Source organism: Tamandua tetradactyla, chromosome 20 (assembly GCF_023851605.1).
Source record: "Tamandua tetradactyla isolate mTamTet1 chromosome 20, mTamTet1.pri, whole genome shotgun sequence".
Lineage (NCBI taxonomy): Eukaryota > Metazoa > Chordata > Mammalia > Pilosa > Myrmecophagidae > Tamandua > Tamandua tetradactyla.
The window spans coordinates 21,525,070-21,545,696 of record NC_135346.1 but is presented as its reverse complement, the minus strand read 5'-3'; the positions used below and the strand labels follow the sequence as shown (position 1 = coordinate 21,545,696).

The 20,627-nt window shown below is 46.3% G+C and overlaps 4 protein-coding genes across 9 annotated transcripts in view; all 4 read right to left on the bottom strand.

Annotated features, from left to right (window-relative positions):
* Positions 1-20,627, bottom strand: part of LOC143663888 (protocadherin gamma-C3) — a 165,130-nt gene that overhangs the window by 92,004 nt on the left and 52,499 nt on the right. Inside the window, exon 1 of one of the 6 annotated variants that reach the window (XM_077137236.1) lies at positions 9,914-16,055. The exons of the other annotated variants lie outside the window; for them this stretch is intronic. Within the exon in view, the coding sequence (XP_076993351.1) occupies positions 9,914-12,331 (2,418 nt within the window). The 5' untranslated portion in view covers positions 12,332-16,055. Of the gene's footprint in view, positions 1-9,913; positions 16,056-20,627 lie in introns of those variants that run through there. 6 annotated transcript variants of the gene reach the window in all.
* On the bottom strand, positions 271-4,910 carry LOC143663894 (protocadherin gamma-B7-like). The gene has a single exon (XM_077137246.1). It carries the CDS (start codon positions 2,707-2,709, stop codon positions 277-279), a length of 2,433 nt encoding a protein of 810 aa, XP_076993361.1. The 5' UTR covers positions 2,710-4,910; the 3' UTR covers positions 271-276.
* On the bottom strand, positions 2,770-8,746 carry PCDHGA10 (protocadherin gamma subfamily A, 10). Its single transcript, XM_077138144.1, has 2 exons — positions 4,917-8,746; positions 2,770-2,925 (listed from the first exon to the last, which is right to left on the bottom strand). Exons 1-2 carry the CDS (start codon positions 7,338-7,340, stop codon positions 2,770-2,772), a joined length of 2,580 nt encoding a protein of 859 aa, XP_076994259.1. The 5' UTR covers positions 7,341-8,746.
* LOC143664714 (protocadherin gamma-A9-like) lies at positions 12,393-20,623 on the bottom strand. Its single transcript, XM_077138143.1, has 2 exons — positions 16,069-20,623; positions 12,393-12,548 (listed from the first exon to the last, which is right to left on the bottom strand). The coding sequence occupies exons 1-2, from the start codon at positions 18,490-18,492 to the stop codon at positions 12,393-12,395; spliced, it is 2,580 nt and encodes an 859-aa protein (XP_076994258.1). The 5' UTR covers positions 18,493-20,623.

Here is a 20,627-nt window from a genome sequence, read left to right as displayed (position 1 = left end):
TTAAAGCAAGCCGTATGAGAAAATTGGAATGACATGGGAGTTGTTATTTAAAATACCTCAGTATAAAAATATAACTGTATTCACATCCTTCATTAAAATAAATTTTATTTCACCTAAGATTTCTTTATATATTTAACTTTAAAAACCTTCAACTACTAGGGGAGTTAAAGTATTGTCAACTTTAGTCTTAACACTGATGATTTCAGAAATGCTCCAAGACTATCTAGACTCTTGAAATAACAGCCCTATACGATATTGGATATAAAAAGCATTATGTTAAATACTTGCCTGTTTAAAAGACTTCTCATCTGCTTCAACACTAGGCGTTAAAACGCTGGACAATAGCACTGAAGAGCTATCTTTGTTGAGAATATCTTGAGTAGCTGAACAATGATACACAGATGTGAGAAACTTAAATTCCGTATTAGCTTGTTCACCAGACACACATAAATTATAGGCATAGGGCAAAGTCCCTTCGCTGTAGTTTACTGGAACATCGGGTCCAGATTTGGAGCAGAGAACAGCCCCAAAGCAGCCCCGGGCGGCGGGGCTGAAGGAGTGCCGCAGGCGCAGTGCGATGGCCAGAATCACCGCGAGGAGGAAGAGCACAGAGATCAAGGCCAAGGCCACCACCAGGTAAAACTGCAGTTCCGCCTGGGGATCAGAGGGCGCGGGGCGGTCGCTGAGGTCCGGCAACACCTCCTGCAGGCTGTCGGCGAAGACAAGGTGCAGCGTGGCGGTGGCCGAGAGGGACGGTTGTCCCCCATCGCGCACAGCGACCAGCAGACGCTGGCGGGCCGCGTCCCTGTCGCCCAAGGCGCGAGCCGTGCGCACCTCGCCCGTGCGCAGCCCCAGGCTGAAGAGCCCGGGCTCGCTGGCCTGCAGCACGTGGTACGACAGCCAGGCGTTGTGTCCCGAGTCGGCGTCCACCGCCACCACCTTGGTGACCAGGTAGCCGGGCTGCGCGGCGCGCGGCACCGTGTCGAAGAGCGCCGAGCCGTCGGGGCCCAGCGCCGGGTACAACACCCTGGGCGCGTTGTCGTTGCGGTCGCCCACCAGCACGCGCAGGCTCACGTTGGCGCCGAGCGCGGGCGAGCCCTGGTCGCGGGCCTGCAGCGTGAGCTCGAAGGCGCGCAGCTGCTCGTGGTCGAAGGCGCGCTGCGCGAACACCGCCCCGCTCTGCGCGCTCACGGACACGTAGGACGACAGCGCCTGCGGTCCCAGGTCGCTGGCCACGATGGAGTAGGACACGCGGCCGTTGGGCCCCAGGTCCGGGTCGGAGGCGCTGACTTGAGCTATAGAGGCTCCGGGAGGGTTGTTCTCGGGCACGTGGGCCACGTAGGAGGCCTGGTGGAAAACCGGCGCGTTGTCGTTGACGTCGCCGATGTGCAGGGTGATGGTTTTGCTGGAGGAGAGGGGCGGCTTGCCCTTGTCGGTGGCCGTGATGGTGACATTATACTCGGGGGTCTGCTCTCGGTCCAGGGCCCCGTCTGTTACAAGCTTGTAGTAATTATTATTAGAAGTATGAATCTTAAATGGAACATCTCTGCTTAAAGTACATGTAACTTCTCCATTTTCCCCGGAATCCCGGTCCCGTGTTTTGAAGAGGGCCACCACCATTCCGGGATGGGAATCCTCTAAAATCTCATCAGAGAGTGAATTAATGATTATTTCCGGGCTGTTATCGTTTTCGTCAAGAATTTCTATAATTACTTTACACTGTGTAGAAAGAGATCCTCTGTCCTTTGCTTCTACATCCATCGTATATCTTTCTACTTCTTCAAAATCCAAGGACTGATTCGTTATGATGTTTCCTGTAGTAGAATCCAGTGAGAACACGTGCTGGGCTTTGTCAGCAACAGCCAGTACAGAGTAGGTGATCTCGGCGTTGACACCCTCGTCCTGGTCTGTGGCCCTCACCCTCAGCACCGAGGTGCCCGGGAGCACGTTTTCCGGAAGGCGGACCCTGTACACTTCCTGGCTGAACACCGGGGCGTTATCATTGGCATCGATGACCAATATCTGGATCTGAGTGGTGCCGCTTCGGGGCGGATCCCCGCCATCTAAAGCTGTCAGGACTAAGTGGTGAGCGCTCTGCTTTTCTCGGTCCAGGGTCTCCTGCAATAGTAATTCTGGATATTTGCCACCATCGGGATTATCTTTCACCAGCAATGAGAAATACTCATTAGGACTTAGTTGGTATTTTCTCAGAGAATTCGTACCAATATCGGGATCTTCTGCAGACTCAAGAATTGTTCGCATTCCTGGACTGACAGATTCACTGATTTCTAAGATAACTTCATCTTTACGAAATCGAGGGGCGTGGTCATTAATATCCTCGATCGCCACAATGAGATGAAAAATATTCAAGGGGTTTTCCACCATGGCTTCCAACTGCAACGCACAGTCTCTTCTCTCTCGGCACATCTGCTCACGGTCTATTCTCTCCTTCACAAGCAAGTCCCCGCTCTCCGCGTCTACGGTGAATTGCGGCTTCTCCGCACTGACTCGCAGTTTCCGAGCCGACACATCCTGGACACTGAGCCCTAGATCCTTGGCGAGGTTCCCCACCACCGAGCCCGTGGCCAGCTCCTCTGCAATCGCGTAGCGGACCGGCTCGCAGAGCGCGGGGCAGAACAAAGACAGCAGGAAGGGAAACAGTACCTGCGGCCGGCCGGCCCGGCGCCTCTGCGCGCGGCTCCCTCCCATGCCTCGCTCCAGTGCTCGCTCGGCCCCCGCCGTCCCAGGCCGACAACGCAGTCCACGGCGTCACGGGAAGAGCCTCCGGCCCGGGACAGACGGAGCCCCGAGTCTTGCGGCCGGGAATCCGTGCGTGCGGGACCAGGTCCGCGCGGCGGGAGCCCCCGGGTGGGCGCGGGTTTCTTCTCTGTGTTTGTGGCTGCGCAGGGAATCCCAGGCTAGAGGCTGAGGGATCCCGGGCGTCCGCTCTTGCTCTGCACTGGCCGACAGCGGCGCCCTGAGGCTCCGTGTGGGACTGCAGCGTTTCCAACGCTATTTCAAGTTTTTGTGTTTTTCTTTGCAAGTTGATAACTAAATTATTTGAATGTGTTCTCTTAGTGATTGCATCTTTATCGTGAAACGTTTTTGAATGGGCATGACAACCATACGTTGAAAAGTAAGCTTATTTTTAGTAGAGAATTAAATTATTTATTTGAACACTAAAGAAGGTACAAAAGGATGAGTGTAAAGTAGGCCTTCCATTTCACCGCTCATTACTATCCAGTTCCTCCATCCAGACGCAATCACTGCTGTTCCTTTTAAGAGTTATTATCCACGAAGTTGGAGGAAATGAAGATGATGAAGATGAGCCCAGTACTTTTTTTTTTGTCAATTGTAGCCTATACTCAGCTTGAAAGTAATAACCCTTTCTCCTCATATTTAGGAACAGAATGTAACCATTGCCATATCCCTCAATATCATCCTGAGTGTCTTGCACTGCATTTAATAATCATATTTAAAATAAAAACATTTGCTCACAACAACTACAACTGTCAAAAAAGTAGTTTTTTAAAAGAGTATTTTCAAGGTAATGGAATCATTTGAGATGCATATATTGCAATATTGACTGTCAGGGACAGAAATTTAAAATGATTGCTTAATGATTCAATAACTGATAACTACAGCACTAATGGGTGCATTCTCCTTCCCAGACTATCACTAAACAAATATTAACGTGAAAAAGTCATGATTTCATGAGTATGTTGAGACACATTAGAATACTTTTAATCTTTATCCTACCATATTAATTTCAAAGGATATTACTAATAATTTTAAAATAGATCAAACTAAATTCATCACTTTGTTCACTGGACTATATGAACTCATCACTAATTCCAGCAATCATTTGTTTGGAATTTTGTGTACTTCTATGAGTATCTTCTGATCTCCTGCAGAAATGGCATTTCCTTTGAACTCTACTAGTTTATTTTGGCTCTCAAGTTCAGAGGTGGGGTTTCCTTCCTCTACACCAAGGGGCCATCGAAATACCCTGAGCACAAATCCCAGACACCTGTTCTTGGAAATGTGTAACTAAATCTATTCATCTCCCCAAATTTATATTTATTTGCAGCCTTAGAGGTTGGAACATTAAAAAAAGGTGATGTGGGGAGACAGAAGCAGAACTCAAATTTCCTTAATTTAATCATCAATAAAATTCTATAATCCCTATTGAGCAAGGAAGGTCTAATGCCACATAGTACTATGGAATTAGAGAATCACTGCCAAAAAGAATGCTGTAGTTTTACCAAATATGATTATAGTTGGAAAACATTAAGCATATATTGTCACAAATTGACGAGAACATAAACGAAGGGTTTAATTTTCTCTAGGAAGTAGATTCTACTGCAAATTGTCACTACAATGTATAGTTTGAAAAATATAACCACAAAGGTGTCTTGTCCTTCTCCTTGGGAAAAACAACACTTAGTGACTTTGGGCTTTGGGTTATGTTTCCAATAAAGCGAAGCATTTATTTCTGAAATTTACCTATTTTCACCAGACCTGTCCTCAAAACGCAGGAACAAGCTTTGAGTATGAGGTCTACGAGGCTAGATATTCAGCATGTGTCCACCCAGAAGAGTGACACACTTTTATATGGAAGTTTTCAATTAGGAATTGACAGTATTATATCCAATAAAACTATGAAATATAGGCTTTGGAAAGCTAAGCATAATAGCCCAAAGACAAAAGAGAAGAGGTGAATATTTACCAAATAATTAAACAATGTCAGCCTCAATAAGCATCCAATCCCCCTCTAAGATTTCATCGAGAGGACACTGAGTTGGAGGAAAGAGTGATGAACACAAAGGTTGAATTTTCCCCAATCATGCAGCAAACCCAAGAGTAAAATCAATATATTTTTTAAATGAAAGAAAAGGAGTAAAAATAGAACTCACTGGAACCAAAGGTGTATCTTCTATCGGAAACTTCGAATCATCTAACATAGACAAAGGATCCTTTTTCCCACAGCTCTCGTGGCTGATGAGCGTGTCCGCGTAGTTGGGCTGGGGGAAGATCACGTGGCTCTTCCGCGAGTCCGCGGTGAGGGAGACCTCGTGGGAATAGGTCTGCAGGAAAGCCCGCACCCCGTCCACGCCCACGAAGTGCGAGGCGCCCACGCCCGCCAACCCGCCACCCGCAGCCTGCAGCAGGCGCGACTTGTGCCAGCGACGCAGTCTGAAGGCCAGCAGCGCGATGACAAAGGCCAGGAAGACACAAGAGACGGCGGCGATGGCCACCACCAGGTAGAGCGTGAGGCCTGAGCCGTCATGTTCCGCGGGCGATTCGAGGCTGCCCAGGTCGGCCAGCACGTCTGGGATGCTGTCGGCCACGGCCACGGTGAGCGTGACGGTGGCCGAGAGAGGCGGCTGGCCGTGGTCCTGGACGGCCACCACGAGGCTCTGCTTGAGCGCGTCTCTGTCCAGCAGGGCCCGTGCCGTGCGCACCTCGCCCGTGTGCAGCCCCACGGCGAAGAGGCCCGGCTCGCTGGCCTTGAGCAGGCGGTAGGACAGCCAGGCGTTCTGTCCTGAGTCTCTGTCCACTGCCACCACCTTGGTGACCAGGTAGCCGGGCTCTGCAGAGCGGGGTGCCAGCTCTACACCGGTGGAGCCGTCGGTGGGGAGGGCGGGGTACAGGATCTCGGGTGCGTTGTCGTTCTGGTCCAGCACAAACAAGCTCAGCGACACGTTGGTGCTGAGCGGTGGGTCCCCACTGTCACTGGCAGTCACCTGCATCTGCAGATCACGAAACTGTTCGTAGTCGAAGGATCTCAGCGCATACATGACGCCTGTGTCAGAATTAATGGAGATATAGGAGGACAGGGGCGCTCCCTGGAGGGTGTCATCGATCACAGAGTAGGTGACCCGTGCATTCTTCTCGCTGTCGGGGTCGTATGCAGTCACCGAGAAGATGGAGGCGCCTCTGGGGTTGTTTTCTGGAATATAGATGGAGTAGGAGCTGTGAGGGAAGGTGGGGGGGTTGTCATTAATGTCCGCCACCTGCAGAGTGAGGTGAGTTTCCGCTGATAGGGGCGGACTTCCCCCATCAGTGGCTGTTACAGTGATACTATAAGAAGATGCCTGTTCCCTGTCCAAGGCTCTCTGCGTCACCAGTCTATAATAACTGTCAATGGACTTCTCTAACTTAAACGGTGGGTTCCCTGAGATGGAACAGGTGACTTGCCCATTCTGTCCAGAGTCTAGATCGTGCACGTTTAAAAGGGCTATCACAGTCCCCAAGGGGGAATCTTCGGTCACTGGGCTAAACAGAGATGTGACGGTCACCTCTGGACTGTTGTCATTTACATCTTCTATTGTAAGCAGCACTTTGGCAGTTGCGTGATACGCTCCTCCGTCTTCCGCTTGTATTTCTATTTCATAAAAGCTTGTCTCTTCAAAATCTAGATTTTCTGATATTCTTATTTCCCCAGTATTTTTGTCTAGTTGGAATTTCGACAATTGTGCGTCAGGTAATTTTCGGAATGAATACGTCACTTCTCCATTGGCTCCTTCGTCCCTATCGGTGGCGGTGACCGCTAGCAGCAGTGTGCCCACGGGCAGGTTCTCAGGAACACTCACTCGATATTCGGGCAAGGTGAAGACCGGCGCGTTGTCATTTGCATCGAAAACAGTCACAGTGACGAGGACAGTGCCTGATCGGCGAGGGTCGCCCCCATCCGAGGCGGTGAGGACCAGGTGGTGCGCCGCCTCCTCCTCGCGGTCCAGGGCGCGCTCCAGCACCAGCTCCGGGTACTTGAGGCCACTGGCTCGGCTCTGAACTCCGAGGGAGAAGTGCTTGTTCGGGCTGAGCTGGTAGCTCTGTAGGGAATTCACGCCCACATCCGGATCGTCAGCTTCCGGGAGAGGAAAACGCATGCCTGGAGCGACGTTTTCATTAATTTTTATGTCTAGGTTTTCTGCTTGGAACTTCGGGGCATTATCGTTGATATCAGTTACTTCTATTTCTATCCCGAAAAGTTTGACCTTATCTTCAACAAGGATGTTAAAACTCACCAGACAGCGCGCGCTCTGAGCGCAGAGCTCCTCCCGGTCTATCCTGCCCGCGGTGACCAAGCTGCCGCCGCGCGGGTTCAGAGCAAAGAGCTGCGTCCTACCTCTGGAGACGATGCGGACCCCGCGCTCCGCCAGCTCCCGGGGCTCCAGCCCCAGGTCCTGAGAGATGTTTCCCACGAAAGAACCTTTCTGTAACTCCTCGGGAACGGAGTAGCGGATCTGCCGGGCTCCGGCCTCCCATGGCATCCGGAGGAAAAGGCAGAGCAGGATCAGCTCGCTGCGGTCCGGGCGAGTCCTCTGAGCGGCCATTGCTGCCTAGACGCGGGATTCTTTCCGGTCCTCCCTGGGCCGGTTTCGTATTTATCAATCGGTTCCTTTTTCTTTCTGGAGGTGCGTGGAATCTCTGCAGCCTGAGCACCTTAAATCCCGGAGTGAGTTTCGCTGCTGCCGGGAGCAGGTTTGTGGGATCTGTGGGGCTTTGTGTCTCTGAGAATCCGGATTGAGTTCTGCCTGCGTTTCTCTCCTAGTAGGTGAACAGCGACGCTCAGAGTCCTACGCCGTTACTGCACCCACGATACGTGCAATAGAAAGCAAACACCCCTCTTATCTTTGCTGGGTGTTTTGTTTTACATCACTTTTTTGGTTCCTGCATTCACCCTGGCAAATTAGTTACAATTTGTAGTTTTCTCACTGGATGTTGGAATAAAGTGGAGTGTAAGTACTATAAAATATTATGATAATAGTTGACTAAAGATATATTCACACTCATTTTCCCAATAGAAACGTGCCCACTTTAAAAGGTAAGTAGTGCTTATTTAATTTCCTTTGAATTTTGAGTTATAGTCAGAAAAGTCTTACAATTATATGTGATACTGCAATTTAAATGATTCAATTATGTTTGATACACATTCACAGAGACCACTAAATATAGCTCTTGAGGCAATTCACTTTGAACCTTAAGATTTAATTTTACTTAATTTATTTAGCATTAAGATTGTGGTTAGAGGTTTTCAAAATATTATTTTATAAAAATGTTTTTTGAGCCTTAATAATTTAAAAATGTACTTTTCATATAGCCATGTTATTAGAAGTTAATTTAACCTAATTTAAATGAAGTGAGTAGGGTAATCACAAATTAAAAGGAACATATGGAACAGATGACTATTAAGGGGAGAGAAATAGGTACTAGAATTTCAAATGCTACGATTGTTTAAAATGGAGTGATATATATTGATGTAGGGTTTTTTTAAGATATAATTTAAAAAATATTTTTATTGACAAATCTTCACACACATACATTCCATACATGGTGTACAATCTGTGGCTCAGAATATCATCACATAGTTGTGTATTCATCACCATTGTCATTTTTTAGAACATTTGCATCACCCCAGAAAAAGAAATAAAAAGAAAAAACTCATACTTCACATACACCTTACTGCTCCCTCTCATTCACCACTAGTATTTCCATCTACCCAATTTATTTTATCCTTTGTCCCCCCTATTATTTATTTCTTTAGCCATACCTTTTTACTCATCTGTCCATACCCTGGATAGAAGGAGCATCAACACAAGGTTTTCACAATCACACAGTCACATGTAGAAGTTATATCTTTATACAATCATCTTCAAGAATCAAGGCTACTGGGTGGGCCACGGTGGCTCAGCAGGCAAGAATGTTGCCTGCCATGCCAGAGGACCCGGGTTTGATTCCTGGTGCCTGCCCATGTAAAAAAAAAAAAAAAAGAAAGAAAAAAGAATCAAGACTACTGGAACACAGCTCAACAGTTCCAGGTACATCCCTTCAGCCACTCCAATACACCATAAACAAAAAAGGGATTATCTATATAATGCATAAGAAAGCGATGTAGGTTTTTAAATGTTCTTTGTTGTTAAAGGACCTGTTCTCATCAAGGCATTGATGTAAATTAAATAATCTCTTCTCTTAGGCAGTTCATATGGAAATCCAAAGTGAAGTTACTGATCTTTAATTGTGAGCTTATCAACCCAGAAAAAAAAACAGTTCTTACCTCAAAGGTGAAAGTTTAGGGTTTCACATCTTTCATACAGGGAGCCACTTCAAAGATTTTATCTTTTGTCTTGAAAGATTTTTATATCAAAGAATAAGAGAGACTGAAAGCAAAAGGCAATGCATTTCATTTGCCGTCTTAGAAATTTCTTCAACTTGAAACATAGAGGAAAAGAAGCTGGGAGAGAAAATGATTTGAGCTCTAAGGGTCTCTAATGCAGAATAAATTTAGAAGTACCAAAAGCTGAAGATAAACATTGCCTCTAGGGTATGACTATTAAGTTTTGAGGACCATGGAAACCTGGCAATGTGAAAAAGTTTTGAATTCTCTTTGAAGAAATATGCACATATCTATAATGTTACACGTTCTGGAGTATATGGAACTTCTGACAGACCCCCTCGAATACTTGGAGTTTGGAGAAAAATGTTACATGAAGATACCTTAGTGATGAATTGCAAAAAATGTTTCCTTGAAAGCCACACCTGCTTTGATATCTAATATTTGCCTGACTATTTTAAAACTTAAAATATATAAAAATATTTCTGGAAAATTCCTGTTAAATCTTAGCAGATTTGAAGTGACAGGTTATTTTTGTTTATTTGATAAGAAACCAGAACATTGCCTATGCTTTGCTAATCACAGCTTGAGAAGGTGCCTCCAACTCGGTGGCATTATTTTTGAATTATAGAGAACAATGAGCCAAATAAATCTTTTGAAACATATAATCAACATTGAGAAGACAAATTGCTTGACTATATCTTTTCTAAATATGATTCAGGATATGAAAACGAAGTATTATGCCTGAAATATGAGAAACTTGAATACAAGGCAAAATGCAAACATGAAACTCACCGGTGTAAGAGTCTCTGGATGTGAAGTCAAATCATTCCCACCATGAAGAGGAATTAAGACCCCAGAAGAATCGCAGCAAACTGTGTCTTCTGTGGAATGCAATGGCTCGCTACACTTAAGGAAATTAAACTCTGTTTTGCCCGTATGTGCAATGCACAGATTGTAGGAGTAAGGCAAAGTCCCTTCGCTATAGTTAGGGGGAATCCCGGACCCAGACTTGGAGCAGAGACTAGGTCGAAAACAGCCCCAGGCGGCGGAGCTGGAGGCGTGTCGCAGGCGCAGGGCGATGGCCAGAATCACCGCGAGGAGGAAGAGCACAGAGATCAAGGCCAAGGCCACCACCAGGTAAAACTGCAGCTCCGCCTGGGGATCAGAGGGCGCGGGCCGGTCGCTGAGGTCCGGCAACACCTCCTGCAGGCTGTCGGCGAAGACAAGGTGCAGCGTGGCGGTGGCCGAGAGGGGCGGCTGTCCCCCATCGCGCACAGCGACCAGCAGGCGCTGGCGGGCCGCGTCCCTGTCGCCCAAGGCGCGAGCCGTGCGCACCTCGCCCGTGCGCAGCCCCAGGCTGAAGAGCCCGGGCTCGCTGGCCTGCAGCACGTGGTACGACAGCCAGGCGTTGTGTCCCGAGTCGGCGTCCACCGCCACCACCTTGGTGACCAGGTAGCCGGGCTGCGCGGCGCGCGGCACCGTGTCGAAGAGCGCCGAGCCGTCGGGGCCCAGCGCCGGGTACAGCACCCTGGGCGCGTTGTCGTTGCGGTCGCCCACCAGCACGCGCAGGCTCACGTTGGCGCCGAGCGCGGGCGAGCCCTGGTCGCGGGCCTGCAGCGTGAGCTCGAAGGCGCGCAGCTGCTCGTGGTCGAAGGCGCGCTGCGCGAACACCGCCCCGCTCTGCGCGCTCACGGACACGTAGGACGACAGCGCCTGCGGTCCCAAGTCGCTGGCCACGATGGAGTAGGACACGCGGCCATTGGGCCCCAGGTCCGGGTCGGAGGCGCTGACTTGAGCTATAGAGGCGCCGGGCGGGTTGTTCTCGGGCACGTGGGCCACGTAGGAGGCCTGATGGAAAACCGGCGCGTTGTCGTTGACGTCGCCGATGTGCAGGGTGATGGTTTTGCTGGAGGAGAGGGGCGGCTTCCCCCTGTCTGTGGCCATGATGGTGACATTATACTCGGGGGTCTGCTCTCGGTCTAGAGGCCCAGTTGTCACCAGCTTGTAGTAATTATTATTAGAAGAATGAATCCTAAATGGAACATTTCTACTTAAATGACATGTGACTTCTCCATTTTCCCCCGAATCTCGGTCTCGTGTTTTAAAGAGGGCCACCACCATTTCCGAAGGTGACTCCTCCAAAATCTGACCAGAGAGAGAAGTGACGATTATTTCTGGACTGTTGTCGTTTTCATCTAGGATGTCTATGATTACTTTACACTGGGAAGAGATACCACCTCCATCCTTCGCTTCCACTTCCATAGTGTATCTTTGTACATCCTCAAAATCCAAAGACTGGTTATTCTTAATCATGCCTGTTTTCTCATCCAATGAGAACACGTGCCTTGTGCTCTGCGCAATGCTCCGGAAATAGTAGTTTATCTCGGCATTGACTCCCTCGTCCTGGTCGGTGGCTGACACCCGCAGTACTGGAGACCCCGGGGGCAGATTTTCACCAAGACTAATTCTGTATTCATTTTTGGTGAACATCGGAGCGTTATCATTGACGTCCCTGACAGAGATTTCTATACGAGCGGTGGCACTTCGGGGCGGGTCTCCTCCATCCAAGGCAGTCAGTATCAAGTGGTGAGTCCTCTGCTCCTCTCGGTCTAGGGGTTTCACCAGGGATAGCTCTGGGTACTTGCCACCATCGGAATTAACTCCAACCACTAGCGAGAAATAAGCGTTGGGATTTAGCTGGTAATCTTTAATTGAGTTCGTGCTTATATCGGGGTCAGTGGCAGGGTCAAGAGATACTCGTGTACCAACGGATACTGATTCAAAAATTTCTAAATGTATTTCCTTTTTATCGAATCGAGGGGCGTGGTCATTAATATCCTCGATCGCCACAATGAGATGAAAAATATTCAAGGGGTTTTCCACCACGGCTTCCAACTGCAACGCACAGTCTCTTCTCTCTCGGCACATCTGCTCACGGTCTATTCTCTCCTTCACAAGCAAGTCCCCGCTCTCCGCGTCTACGGTGAATTGCGGCTTCTCCGCACTGACTCGCAGTTTCCGAGCCGACACATCCTGGACACTGAGCCCTAGATCCTTGGCGAGGTTCCCCACCACCGAGCCCGTGGCCAGCTCCTCTGCAATCGCGTAGCGGACCGGCTCGCAGAGCGCGGGGCAGAACAAAGACAGCAGGAAGGGAAACAGTACCTGCGGCCGGCCGGCCCGGCGCCTCTGCGCGCGGCTCCCTCCCATGCCTCGCTCCAGTGCTCGCTCGGCCCCCGCCGTCCCAGGCCGACAAGCGCAGTCCACGGCGTCACGGGAAGAGCCTCCGGCCCGGGACAGAGGGAGCCCCGAGTCTTGCGGCCGGGAATCCGTGCGTGCGGGACCAGGTCCGCGCGGCGGGAGCCCCCGGGTGGGCGCGGGTTTCTTCTCTGTGTTTGTGGCTGCGCAGGGAATCCCAGTCTAGAGGCTGAGGGATCCCGTGCATCCGCTCTTGCTCTGCACTGGCCGACAGCGGCGCCCTGAGGCTCCGTGTGGGACTGCAGGTTGACGTTTCAGTGCACTCCAACCCCCCTCTCTTTACAATGTATATAGAGAACTGCTCTTCGAAGATGCGTTAATATAGTGACCCCAAATTTTAGTTTTACCAAAGCTTTACAGCGGATACTTAAATAATACTTAGCGTTTTAAAGAAATTTATTATGGGCAATTTCAAACTTATACAAAAGAAGGGAGTATGAACCCACATATTTCATCACCCTGCTTCAACAATTATCATTCAAAGGCAATTTTTGTTTCATATATATGCACTCCTTCTTCATTTTGAAAGAAATCTAAGACATCGTGCAATTTCAATTGGCATTTCTCTTTAAGATGGGACATTAAGAGAAAGACTTTAATCTTTAAGCCTGCTTTGTTCTATGACTGGTTACAAATACACAGTAAATCTTAAATAATTTCAGAACATTACAACTCTGTATTTTCAACACTCTGCCAAGTCATCCTTCAGTGAACTTTGTGTTTGTTTGTTTTTTTTACTCTATGGAAATATGTCTTTATTTTACTCCTCTTCCACAGAAATAAAAAAAATCTATCCAACATTTCTTATTATTTTCCTGCTATACTTCTTGAAGTACTCCCTTATTTGGTATTCTAATTAAAAACCAAAATATCTTTTTTTGTAGTGTCTTTGTAATGCCTCTGTTGAACCTTTTGAATTCAATGAATCATATTTCTTCTTGCTATAACTCCTCCTGTCTTCTGGTTGCTCCATCTCTCTCCTTAGCTCTTCTTATTCAGAGCACACAGAGAAGAGACAGAGTAAGATCAGCTTCAGTACGGGCAGTGGGTCCCTCCCGAAGGCTGATAGCACACTCTCCTCTTGAGACATACTGTGAGAGAGATAATTTCCTCCCTGCAGGGAACAGATATACTAGCGGTGTTAGTCAGGCATCATATGATGCATATGCTTAAGCAGTGTAAAGAAGGATAAGTGACATTTGTCTTTAAAGGCAAGTGACTTTTTTTGTGGTAGAGAATAGCAATCCACCATGACAGACAAGTCTTCATCAATATCTATATTATTCCATTTTTTTCCAAATTAAAACTTATTTTAATAATTATGAATATTATATATTGCAGTTTATTCTCCAGAACAGGAATTCAAAATGAATTTTTTCCTATTGCATGGTATGCTGATTTGAAACTTTTGCGTACCCCAGAAAAGCCATGTTCTTTAATCTTCATTCATTATTGCTTAGTGGGATCTTTTTTATTGTTTCCATGGAGACGTGTCTCCACCCATTCAAGGTGGGGTGGCTTACTGGAGCCCTTTAACAGGGTACCATTTTGGAAAAAGCTTCAGAGCCAACAGAATCAACACAGCCAGATACCTTTGGAGATGCAGAAGGAAAATGACCCGGGGGAAGTAGTTTGAAGAAGCTGGGAGAGAAAGTTAGCAGACTCTGCCATGCGCCTTCTCAGATGACAGAGGTGTTCTGCACCCATTGGTCTTTCTTGAATCGAAGTATCTTTTTCTGGATGCCTTAGTTTGGGCATTTTAATGGCCTCAGAACTGTAAACTTGCAACTTAATAACTTCCCTTTTTAAAAGCCATTCCATTTCTGTTATATTGCATTCCAGCAGCTTTAACAAACTAAAATACATGGTGTCGTAGTTAGGGTTCTCTAGGGAAGTAGAACCAACAGGAGATTTCTGTAGATGGTATGAGATTTTATGAAAGTGTCTCATGCAACTATGAGGATGCAAACATCCAAATTCTGTAGGGCAGACTGCAAGCTGGCAGCTCCAATGAAGGTTTTCAATTAATTCTCCAGGAGAGGCTGGCTGGCTGGAGTAGAGATGAAAGTTCTCTCTTCTAATTGCTGAAGTGGCCACCTCCCTCTTAAAACTCTGTAAACCCTCCAACTTATTACATTTATGTGTTATTGTGGAAGACACTCCCCTTAATTAACTGCAGAGGTAACCAGCCATAGATGCAATCAATGTGCTGATGATTTAAGTCCATGAATGTCCTCGCAGCAACAGATAGGCCAGTACCCGCTTGACCAGACAACTGGGCACCATCACCTGGCCAAGTTGACACATGAACCTAGCCATCACACCTTGTTAAAAATATGACCCTGAAGAATATATTATTTCCTCCCTATTAGCTTAAGGAATAAAGCATGTCTGAAATAATTGCAATATCTGTATCTTATAATGGATTTCCTGACATGTTATCCCTTATTTTCTTACAAGAAAAATAATATCAATTCCAAAAATAATTAAAAAGACACAATAATTCTGTTTTCATGGAAATGCCAGCAGTTATCAATGTATCTATGGATCACTTGTTCAGAATAGAATTTTGAGTCAATTTCAAAGTTATTTTCAAATCATCTCCTGAATTTCATTTGCTACTTGACACTCTTCATTATTTATATTTAAAATAAAATTGATTAACACATTATTTTTTACCTTATAGCAAACAACTAGTAAAATACCCTTAGAACCTCCCTAGAAGTTCCTGGGAATATTTCCATTAACCATTTCTCATATCCAGATTCATTTCCAGGTTCAAAGGTTAGAGAATTGAGCCAGAAGAAAATAGGCCCTTTAAGTAGCATTTTAATTTCCCTTACTTTGTCCTTCCACAGTTTCAGACACTCCCCTTCAGCACCCAAGCATAGGCCATAGGAAAGAAGAGAGTCAAACTATTCCTCATAAGTTGCCATTCAGCATTAGCAAATTAAAACCTTTAGATAGTATGAGAATAAAGGATACAATCATTTTAACCATGAAAATAATAAAATCATACTTCACTTTTGTTTGGAAATGGATGATAACTGAAATTTGAACCTTCCTAAGACAAAGTCTTTACTCTTTAAATGCAAAGAGCCTCTACAAATTTGAGGTGATCTATAAAGCATTTCCTCAAAGAGGTGTTGCCCTGTCATAGAAACAGAAGGGCAAGTGCAGTAAACCTAGGGGTTGAGTTGTTGTTCCTCTAAGCAGAAGACATATGCTTACTTATTAATTTACCTTTTCTAAACAGATCTGTTTACAAAAATAGCATTGACTGTAGAAATAGGTTTAGGGGTAAAACTTTCAAAATATGGCCATTGGAAATAACAGTAATCATTAAACTTTAGGGATAGAAACCCAGCCCTAGAAATCAATAGTGAACCACAATAGCCAATCAAGCAACCCAACCTATAAAGCCCATATCTATGCAAGATAATGAGACAACCCCAGGAGGAGTGATTTTCATTGAGATTAGGTTAATTATTGTGAAAAAAATGAAATCTGTATCAGCCAGGTAACCAATAAATGCCTCCTTTAGATATTAGGGCAAAAAGTAGGCCCAGTTAAAGCTTAAATGAAGGTGAGAAATACATTAAACTTAAATACGTTAAAATCCCATTTTAAGTGGAGAAGCTAAAAAAGAAGGTGAATTAGAAAACAAAACAAAACAGAACAGAACTTACTGGAACCAAAGGAGTATCTTCTATAGGAAATCTGGATTCATCGGAAACACACAAAGGCTCATTTTTCTCGCAGTTCTCCTGATTGATAAGGGTGTCCGCGTAGTTGGGCGGGGGGAAGATCACGCAACTCTTCCGCGAGTCCGCGGTGAGGGAGACCTCGTGGGAATAGGTCTGCAGGAAAGCCCGCACCCCGTCCACGCCCACGAAGTGCGAGGCAGACATATTCGCTAATCCGCCACTCGAAGCCTGCAATAGACGCGACTTGTGCCAGCGCCGCAGCCTGAGCGCCAGCAGCACGATGACAAAGGCCAGGAAGACGCACGAGACGGCGGCCACGGCCACAACCAGATAGAACGTGAGGCCCGAATTGTTGGGGTCAGCGGGGGTCTTGATACTCTCCAGGTCGGCCAGCACGTCTGGGATGCTGTCGGCCACGGCCACGGTGAGCGTGACGGTGGCCGAGAGAGGCGGCTGGCCGTGGTCCTGGACGGCCACCACGAGGCTCTGCTTGAGCGCGTCTCTGTCCAGCAGGGCCCGCGCCGTGCGCACCTCGCCCGTGTGCAGCCCCACGGCGAAGAGGCCCGGCTCGCTGGCCTTGAGCAGGCGGTAGGACAGCCAGGCGTTCTGTCCCGAGTCTCTGTCCACCGCCACCACCTTGGTGACCAGGTAGCCGGGCTCTGCAGAGCGGGGTGCCAGCTCTACACCGGTGGAGCCGTCGGTGGGGAGGGCGGGGTAGAGGATCTCGGGCGCGTTGTCGTTCTGGTCCAGCACGTACAGGCTCAGCGACACGTTGGTGCTGAGCGGTGGGTCCCCGCTGTCGCTGGCTGTCACACACAGTTGCAGGTCTCGGAATTGCTCATAGTCAAAAGAGCGCAGGGCGTACAGGACACCAGTGTCCGAGTTGATGGAGACGTAGGAGGAGACAGGCACCTTCTGCAGGGTGTCCTCCACCAGAGAGTAAATAACCTGGGCATTCTCGCTGCTATCAGGGTCACTGGCTGTCACTGAGAAGATGGAGATGCCTCTTGGGTTGTTCTCAGCAAGATAGACTGAGTAGGAAGCTCGAGAGAAGACAGGTGGATTGTCGTTGATGTCCGCCACGCTTAGGGTGACACGAATTTCCGTGGACAGGGGCGGCGTTCCTCTGTCTGTGGCACACACTGTGATGTTAAATTCAGAGGCTTTTTCTCGGTCAAGAATCTGGACTGTCACCAATCTATAATAATCTTCTACTGAATTTTCTAATTTAAATGGTAGATTGTCCTGGATGGAACAGTCAACCTGACCATTCCTTCCAGAGTCTCTGTCGTGAGCATTGAAAAGGGCGACTACTGTTCCCTGAGGGGCATCTTCTCTCACCGGGCTAAACAGAGAGGTAATGGTCACTTCAGGCTTATTGTCATTTACATCTTCCACTGATAGCAACACCTTCGTCTGCCCCTTTAATCCCCCACCATCTTCAGCCTGAATTTCCATTTCATAGAAAGCACACTCTTCATAATCTAGACTCTTTGCTGTTGCTATTTCTCCAGTATTTTTATGAAGCTGGAAAATTGGAATCCGTTTTTCATTAATTTTCCCAAACTTATATGCCACTTTTCCATTGGCTCCCTCATCCGGGTCGGTGGCTTTTACAGTGAGCAGCCGAGTGCCCGGCGGCACGTTCTCCGGGACTTGCACTCGGTAAACAGGCTGAGCAAAAGTCGGGGCGTTGTCGTTCATGTCCAACACCGTCACGTGGATGTGCGCCGCGCTGGAGCGAGGCGGGTCTCCGCCGTCCGAGGCGGTGAGCACCAGGCGGTGCGCGGCCTCCTCCTCGCGGTCCAGGGCGCGCTCCAGCACCAGCTCTGGCTTTATAGAGCCATCATCTCCAGTCTGCACGACCAGGGAGAAGTGCTGATTGGGGCTGAGCCGGTAGCTCTGTAGGGAGTTTGCGCCCACATCCGGATCAACAGCTTCCGGGAGCGGGTAATGCGTTCCAGGCGCAGCGATTTCATTAATTTTCACTTCCAGATTTTCAGCCTCGAATTTCGGGGCATTGTCGTTGACATCAGTTATCTCTATTTCTATTCCGTAAAGTTTCACCTTGTCTTCAACCAGGACTTTAAAGTTAACCAGACACCGCGGGCTGTGCGCGCAGAGCTCCTCCCGGTCTATCTTGTCCGCGGTGATTAAATTGCCACTTCGAGTGTTTAGATCAAAGAGCCGGCTCTTAGCTCGGGAGATGATGCGAACTCCGCGTCCTGCCAGTTCCCGGAGCTCCAGTCCCAGGTCTTTGGAGATGTTGCCCACAATATAACCCTTTTCTGTCTCTTCTGGCACTGAGTACCGGGTCTGCGTGGCCGCGGCCCCCCACAGCCTCCCCAGGACAAAGCACAGCAGGACCAGTCTTCTGCGGTGAGGGCGGTTCTTTGGAGCGGCCATTGCAGCTTCGCTGCGGAATTTTCTCAGAATCCTCTCTGTGCTCGCTTACTCCTTAGGGTCTTTTTTTCTTTCGTGCAAAATATGGTGATCCGTTTCCTCAGGAAAAAGCTGGAGTGAGCCAAGAGGCTGCGTTATGCCGCAACTCCGAAACCAGTCTGTGGGTTCTGCAGAGCTTTGTCACAGCTCTGGAAATCTGCATGAAGCATTGGTTGGGTTTTTCTCAGAGTTGGTGAACAGCGGCGCTCAGAGTCCTAAGCCGTTACTACATCCACTGAGATAGGCAGTACTTATACATGGCTGATTAAATAAAACACATCGCTCTCTTTAATGATGATTTCAGAGATCTCTAATTGGTTCCTTGACGCGTATTTCAAAAGCAGTGATCATTTGTTTGTATCTTAGTGGGAGAGTAAGTGGGATGAACTTTCTTTGTGTATTATTAAATTACCGTTTTTTCCCCCTTAATATCAAATGAACTTACTTTTCTTCTAAATTACTTTCGATGGTGTTTCAACTTTTTTCTAAATATCTAAACTATCTATTTTCACAAGTAATTCAGATATGTAATCCTGTTTGGAAGTAAACTTATTTTTGTAATTTTATACATATATATATACCTTATATGCATATTATGTAGTTATATTGAACAAATATATGCCTAGATTATTCACTCTGAAATTATTTTTATAAGGTTATATTTATTTTGATACTAAAATTCTTGGAGAAAGATTTTCTTAAAATTTTTGTTTTATAAAGTAATTTTTAATTCAGCAATAGCCATGGGTTTTCTTAGCTAATATTGCTAAGTTTTAACAGGATTAAGGTTTTAAATTTTCATATTTTTGTGATTGGTAAACTCTTCAGTTATTTTAAAAATATTTGAGTTTTTTCTTTATACAGAATGAATATGCAGGCTACAGCATTTAGAAGATCACATGGATAAACAGTGAAAAGGAAGTTTCCATCTCACTCTTCCATCAAGAGATTGTGCAATTTTTAAATTAATTTTAAATTTCTTATTTAAGGTATATATTTTCAGGGTCGTTTAAACTTATGTAGTAATTTGGGGAAAAACACAAATTATAGAACAAATGATAATTACTAAAAAGTCCAAAGATAAATGACAATTATAAGAAATTTCTTTTAGCAGTTTGTAAAGAAGTCATTAACTGAAGCACTTGTTGAGGAAAATTGAGTGAAAGACTGATGCCATGTGATGGCAACTTTGTATACACGCCAAATAAGTAGCTTTTGCCTTAAAAATGAAGGCATGCAGGATTTTCCTTCTATGCTAGTGATAGAAAGATGCTCGGAAAACTCTAACCACTTATGTTTAGGGCTCCAAATTATAATCACATCCAATGTCTTTTTTCCCCTTTCTTCTTTGAAGAGTATATGTCAAGAATGAAGCAAGAGAAATAGCGGCACTAGCATTTCCTTTTCTTTTATCATTTCTTTTTCTAGTCACTATAAAGAGGAATAGGATGTTTTGCATCAGAGACAATTCGAAGTAACTCAAATACAGATAAATCCTGAAGATGCAACATAGAAAGACAAAATAGACAAAGATTTGGAGCTTGTGATGAGTCAGAGACCTCCCCTCATTTTCTCTCTCTCTCACACACACACACTACTTTTATACAATTTTAGGTCAGTAAAAGAACTACATAAGAAATAAACTCAAAAAGACAGAATCCATATGAGTGAACCAGCAAAGGAAGATAAACAATAGTAATAGTACCTTATCGTTTTTTTGCTTTAAAGGTTGAATTAAATGTTTGCCTGCTTTAAATGAAAGGCTTAGTTACATATAATCATATTTTAAGTATATGTTAAAGAATGAGACAATCCATGGGTAAATTTCACTAGCTTTGAAAAAGAGATTTAAAAATCCACTCCTATTGCTGTGAAGCTAAGAGGATATCCTTACCGCTTTGTGAAGCTGAGTTGATAAGATTGACACCTCTATATTAAAGGAATGCAACTACTCCAAATGCTCCCCAGGAAGGATGGAATGGTACCTTTCAGACTGGTTCCACCTTCCCTCAGACAATGCATTAGAACTGGAGATGTAATACATTTTCACATATATATATTAAATTGGGTGGATGATGTAAAGGAGACACTTAAATGGA

Coding starts and splice junctions, on each gene's coding strand:
- PCDHGA10 (XM_077138144.1), bottom strand. CDS start 7,340: ATGGCCGCTCAGAGGACTCGCCCGGACCGCAGCGAGCTGATCCTGCTC. Junction 2,926..4,916: donor AAGATACACCTTTGGTTCCA/GTGAGTTCTATT, acceptor GGGATCCCTCAG/CCTCTAGCCTGGGATTCCCT.
- LOC143663894 (XM_077137246.1), bottom strand. CDS start 2,709: ATGGGAGGGAGCCGCGCGCAGAGGCGCCGGGCCGGCCGGCCGCAGGTA.
- LOC143664714 (XM_077138143.1), bottom strand. CDS start 18,492: ATGGCCGCTCCAAAGAACCGCCCTCACCGCAGAAGACTGGTCCTGCTG. Junction 12,549..16,068: donor AAGATACTCCTTTGGTTCCA/GTAAGTTCTGTT, acceptor GGGATCCCTCAG/CCTCTAGACTGGGATTCCCT.